This window comes from Raphanus sativus, chromosome 5 (genome assembly GCF_000801105.2).
Source record: "Raphanus sativus cultivar WK10039 chromosome 5, ASM80110v3, whole genome shotgun sequence".
Taxonomy (NCBI): domain Eukaryota; kingdom Viridiplantae; phylum Streptophyta; class Magnoliopsida; order Brassicales; family Brassicaceae; genus Raphanus; species Raphanus sativus.
Window position 1 is genome coordinate 18,074,209 of NC_079515.1, and position 6,000 is coordinate 18,080,208.

Here is a 6,000-nt window from a genome sequence, read left to right on the forward strand (position 1 = left end):
ATGTGTGCTTCCCCTAACTCTTGATCTTTATCTGCATCCCAATAGAGAAGAAAACTAATAAATCAAGGAAGCACCAACACCAGAATTAACTAAATAAATTATAATCAAATCGACGCATAAATTAATATTTGTTTTTCCTTCAAAAGAAACCAAATCCTCTCAGACTTCTTATTTTTGTCTGAACAAATCCAGATCGTTATGGTTTCCTCTTCAACATTAGTAATTGATTCTTCCTTTTTGTTCTTCATATCATTTTGTGTCAGGCTCACACGCTTCTATCGGCCTCACATCCATCTTGGAGTTTAGGTTGTTTCTGGAAATCTCCCTTGTATCTCAGTCAAATCTTGTCCATTGGCCTTGAAAACTTTAAAGAAAATTCTTAAAAGGGATACATCAATGATCGTAACTAAGAGCATGAAAAATAAGAATGATATAATCTGATAGTATTTTTCCATTTCAAAAATATTTAACAAAAGATAATTTGCAAACTAGTATTATTTAATAGTATTTTTCCTTTTAATATTGGGACATGTGTAGTTTTCCTATTAATATCGGTATGTGTGTTAAAATATATAATGATTATAATATATATAATAGGATAATAAAGATTAATCTTTAAAAGTATTTTTTAATTTATTTAATAGTAGAAAGGTAAATTTTCAAAAAAAATATTTAATAGAATGTTCTAGAAAAAGTTACGTTGTAACATTCCTAAGAAAATAAAAAGATCCGAAGAAATTTGTAAAAGATTATATTAACCATGATTTTTTAAAAAATTGCTAATTAACATGATTGTAACATAAGTTAGTTATATATTTAAAATTGTTATATGTGTAAAAATATATCATAATTAAAAATAAATATTCTAAGATAATAAATAACATTTTTGCTAAAATTAGTTATATTTATTACTTAATAGTACTTTTCGATTATTAGAATCTGAAGTAAAATATAATTGCTAAATGATTATTTGATAGTAATTTTATTTTTAATATTATGACATATGTTAGAAGATCTCAGATTAAAATATATATACTAAGAAAATAGAGAAACGAATTTTGAAAAAAAAACTAATTTTAGAAATTATTTAATAGTAAAAATTTAATTTGAAAATTATTTAATAGTAATTTGTTGAAACATTTACTTTTAAAATAATCTAAATAAAAAATATTAGTGAAATAATTTATTTAATACTGATTTTCATTTTCTAAAATCCTAAAGAAAATATAATTGTGAAATATAATTTGATAGTAATTTTACTTTTTAAAATTTTGAAAATATTAATAAAATATATAATAAGATGATAAAAACATTTGTTTAGAAAAATAAATTAATTTAAAATTATTTAATAGTGTTGTTCTCTGCTTTTTTCTTTTTAAAGTTATGTTTTTAACATTTTTGTCAAATAATTTATTCAATACTAATTTTTATTTTCTAAATTAAAACCTTAAATAAATCCCGTAACAACGCACATGCTCATATCTAGTTCTTAATAATATTAAACGTTTCAAAATTTTGTGGATTTTATCAAATCTAAACAATGTTATATTTACAAAACTAATTTTATTTTATTTTTCTTATTTTCCTTAGACAACATTTCTTTGAGATTTTGAAAGTCTATTTTAACTTTTCAATATTTATCTATTTACTGACAAAAAAATATATTTATATTTACTAAAATTGACGTCACAATATAAACATACTGATTGAATTAAATGTGAACAATCAACATTTTCATTCATGGCTTTGAAAGACTTGATGTGGGAACTTGACTATTGGGGTGATGGAAGCTACTATCGATTGCTCTCGCTTGTAGTCTTGTTCGTCCCTCATCTCTGCTACGGGTTTCCGAATACCAAAAACCATGTGTCACCATTGAGTCCAGTATCTCCTGTGAATTTTGCAATGGTCAGGGGGGATAACAAGTGTTAACCGATTAATAGAGAAAAAGAAAAGTATCATTTACAACTAGCATGGGGTCCAGTTTCTGAAGAGCTATACATGTTAAGAACTAGAATGGATTAGGACATACTAGCAAGACGTGTTACAGACAGCATTTTACAAAGCCAAAGCAACTTGATTACTGCTGCATCCCCCTGTGACATCTTCACCGAGGGGAACAGCTTTGAGAATCTCTCCTGGCAGTTCACATAGCCTGGTGTCTCGTTTAGCATCAAAATGTTTGGACCTTCCAGACAAAGCTCAAATAATCGCAACTGTGTTCTGTCATTCTTCAGCGGTAACCATTTTGAAGAAAAAGAGCTAAAGACATCTTTGCTTAATAAAGGAGTTTGAGAAAGCATCATCGTCCAAGCCGTTGTATGCAATCATTCTTCAAAGAAAAAAGGTACACAATGCCATCCTGGGAAGATCTGATATGTTAACATGCTTAATGGTCCATACTTAAGTTGAAAGATCTAGACTCCGTTTAACAGGCACACTAAGTAAAAAGAGTATTGAAAAAAAAATTCACACCTTTCAAACTTCAGACTGCAATGTGGTAAGACAGGAACTTTTGCGTAAAAACAGAGACATAGACAATAGACAGTCACAGGAAGGATAAAACAAAGTCTAAATATACAGTATGTATCATTATAAAACCATTCAGACTTTGGCCATTAAGAAAACACCATCTTCACATATACTTCTCGTCTCGCTCATCAAATGGGTATCAAGAAAATGGTATCACATAGACGTGGTTTATGCAAACTAGTGTTGTACAAGGAAAACAAATGAGAAACTGTGTACTGCATGTGTTCAAAAAAAAAAAAAAAAAAAAAAACTGTGTAATGCAAAGTTGTCTACTAGTTTATATTTTTGTTTAATCCATTTAAGAAATTGTATAACATGTTCTTAAACCGTATTCTATGTTTTCAAACTCGTTAGGACTAATAATCTAGATGAATATTACACGGAATAGTAAGAATAAACTACCATTATCAAATGCCATATAACCATAAATACTACTTGATGAAACATGAACATAATACAAAAGTTTGGATTACAACAAAGAGTGAAACCATGTTTAAAGATTCAAACTACACGTAATAGAAAGATAATCATTTCTTACTGTATAACTAAGCAAAAAAAAGCATACGACAAAACTGGAATTTTAGACTTGTCTTTGGTTTCTTCCAGTACCAAACACAATGAAATGAATCAGTCCTCTTCCATTGGCACCTCTGGAATGTCAAACCTGTCTTCTTTGATCGGGTTGTTGATTGTAGTAACTGAAGGTAAATTGCAGTCAAGGAGACAACATAGCATATATCAGACGAACTAACCAAAATATTAAAAAGAAATTCCAAAGATGATATTAAAAAAAAAAGGATATAGTTAGTCAACATAGGATCATCTTCTTTCTCTCCACGGTTTCTGCTACCCTGAAGCTCTCTCAGGATCTCCGGAGTAACCTTATAATTTACATTAACAAAGCTGAATAAGTAGTGATCTTACAACACAGAAGTTTTCAGTTAGGAGAAAAGGTCTTACAAGATGGTGCCTTTGCCTCTTGAGGAGAGTTTGGAAATGCTCTTTGTCTTCCTTTAGTAGCTCATACTTGTACCTACACATTGACTTAAACATTAAGCTTATAAAAATATAGATAAAAGGAACATAAGTTTTTGCTTGCAGAAAGTTACCGTTGCACGAAAGTAAGAAGAGACTGGTGCCAAATCACAGGCATAACTCTTATCTCATCCACAAATCTCATGAAGTGAGCAACCAATGCATCAAGCACTCGATACGGCATACAATATTTCTTCTCCAAAAGAGTTTTTATAAAGTAGCTGCATAATAACAAAAATATGATCAGCAAATCTCTTAGAACTGTCACATTGTATCAGAAGTCCAAACAAAAAAAAACAGAACAGGTTACCTTGTTGTTCCACAATACTCCATCTCAGCTAGGTTCAGCAAAGCAACACTGTGGTTAATGTAAACAAGTTAGTGATACTGTAATGAAATTTTAGGAAGATGTTCCAGTTATGCAAAATCACTTAACCATGAGTGAAGCATAGGGATAGAACACTTTTCGAGAATGCTCCCTATAATCACAGCTTCTCTAAGACTGCATGTACCCGACTGCAAAAATTCAAAGAACCAAGTAAAGAGAAGTGCAAAACATTCTGATGATAGGCTTGCGTTGCGTATGGAGGAAAAGTTACATTTACCTTACAAAGCGGGAAAAGAATGCCTTTATTGAATGCACTAGGCTTGTAGAGTGACTTCTTCAAAGACTGGTATAAAGCAAAATGCAGCCTCTTGTTCTTTCTGATATCTTCTCTCACTCGAGGAAGCAAAACGTAGCTGTAAAACCGCTGAATCTGGCTGTTTTTCAAGTGGTGAGCAAAGATTCTTGTCGCTTGATACATTGCGTTAGGTGACCATTTCTCCGGCTCGGTCAAGTACAAGACATCCTCCCAACGCTCCATCTTAGTAATCAGTACAAACGCTTTCGGCATTTTCCCAATCGTGTACTCACTCATGATCTTGGCAACACTGCATCAGATCATCTCAGAAGCTTGAGAAACACACTTAACAACGCAGATGGAAATGGAGAGAAGAGTAGCATATATTACCCTTTGTATAATTTAGTTACTTTAGGGTCCAACTCAGGATCAGGACGCTCTTCTGTATAAAGTCAAAACCAAAAAAAAAGGAATGAGCTTTATTAAAAAAAAAACAACAGAAGACAAAGTAAAAGATAATGTATGAACCAACCTTCAGCTAAGGCAGCATCATTGTCTTTGATTTTCTTGATGATGATATCAGCGAGAGTACGTTGACGAGGGGCGTCCTTAACAAAGAAGGACTCGAACAGCTTCTCGTCGTCCTCATTGATCTCCTCCTCCTGATTCACACACAATGTACCATCACAATGAAGTATGTAAACACAAAAAGAATTGGAAAACATAAAGAGCAAAGGTGGTGCTCTCTCTCACTTGGTGGTAGCTATCGTCTTCAAAGTTTCCATCAAAAGCATCGATATCATCATCCTCATCCTCCTCTAGGATTATCTGCTCCTCTTCCGCAGTCTTGGCGGCTGCAGCAGCAAACACAGCACCACTGGGGTTTCTCTCGGCGTTTTCTTCATCAGCAATCTCCTTTTGCTGTGCAAGTGCAACCTTCATGATCTTCGAGCTAATACCTGCCTCAATCAACTGCAAGATAAATGGGGGAATCATTAGCATTACCCAAAAAAAAAAAGAGAGATTTTAAAAATACACAAGCATACATGCTTACAACTCTGGTCAATTGAAACATCTTAGAAGCAAAACATATGTAACCAATGCGTGACTAAACATATATTAGAGAATGCTAACTAAAATAATCAAAGGTTTTAAAATTTCAGACAAAGTTAAAAGTAGGTATGTGTGATATATATCACTATAAAACTTAACAACGAATCAACTTAACACTATGTTCAGTAATTTTATAATTAAGAGTTAAACATGTTTATCTGAGTCTAGTGAATATTTCTAGATGCACAAGACGGATAAGTAAAAGGGAAGCTATGGTGAGAGAAGTTTGCAGTGAGTCACCTTCTCCTGTTGCTGATGGGTTTTGGGAGCCTTTGAACGCTTCCGGGAAGAAGCGACGGAGGCGTCATCGGTGATAAAGGGCTCTGTGTTGACTATTCTATCACGTTTCTTCGCCATTCTTTTCTTTTGCTGTGAGAATTCAAGGATTTTCTTTTTTTTTGCAGATGACGGCACGAGAAAGAGAAGCACTCGGTCGTTTCCTCAAACCTCAAGTTTTAAATCAATAGGTTAGGGAAGGGTACGAAACCGAAATTACTACTTTACCCCTGTTTAATTGGAAAAAAAAAAGAGAGAATCCGTAAAAGCTGGATACTACGATATATTTAGGTGCTGACTGGTTTTCCCGCTACCACCCGCAAACGCAGCTTTTGCAGTTCATAGCGGTTGTTGGCGTTTCGAAACAATCACAGAAAACGCTACAAATCGCTTCAAACCGCTCTGAACCTCTTAAAATCAA

At 32.9% G+C, this 6,000-nt stretch overlaps 1 protein-coding gene across 1 annotated transcript; it reads right to left on the reverse strand.

Annotated features, from left to right (window-relative positions):
- Window positions 1-2,951: 2,951 nt before the first annotated feature.
- LOC108856480 (bystin) lies at window positions 2,952-5,740 on the reverse strand. The gene is made up of 11 exons (XM_018630290.2): window positions 5,544-5,740; window positions 4,944-5,162; window positions 4,723-4,852; window positions 4,581-4,632; window positions 4,173-4,500; window positions 4,004-4,083; window positions 3,878-3,925; window positions 3,642-3,788; window positions 3,493-3,565; window positions 3,335-3,413; window positions 2,952-3,236 (listed from the first exon to the last, which is right to left on the reverse strand). Exons 1-11 carry the CDS (start codon window positions 5,658-5,660, stop codon window positions 3,160-3,162), a joined length of 1,350 nt encoding a protein of 449 aa, XP_018485792.1. The 5' UTR covers window positions 5,661-5,740; the 3' UTR covers window positions 2,952-3,159.
- Window positions 5,741-6,000: the final 260 nt, after the last annotated feature.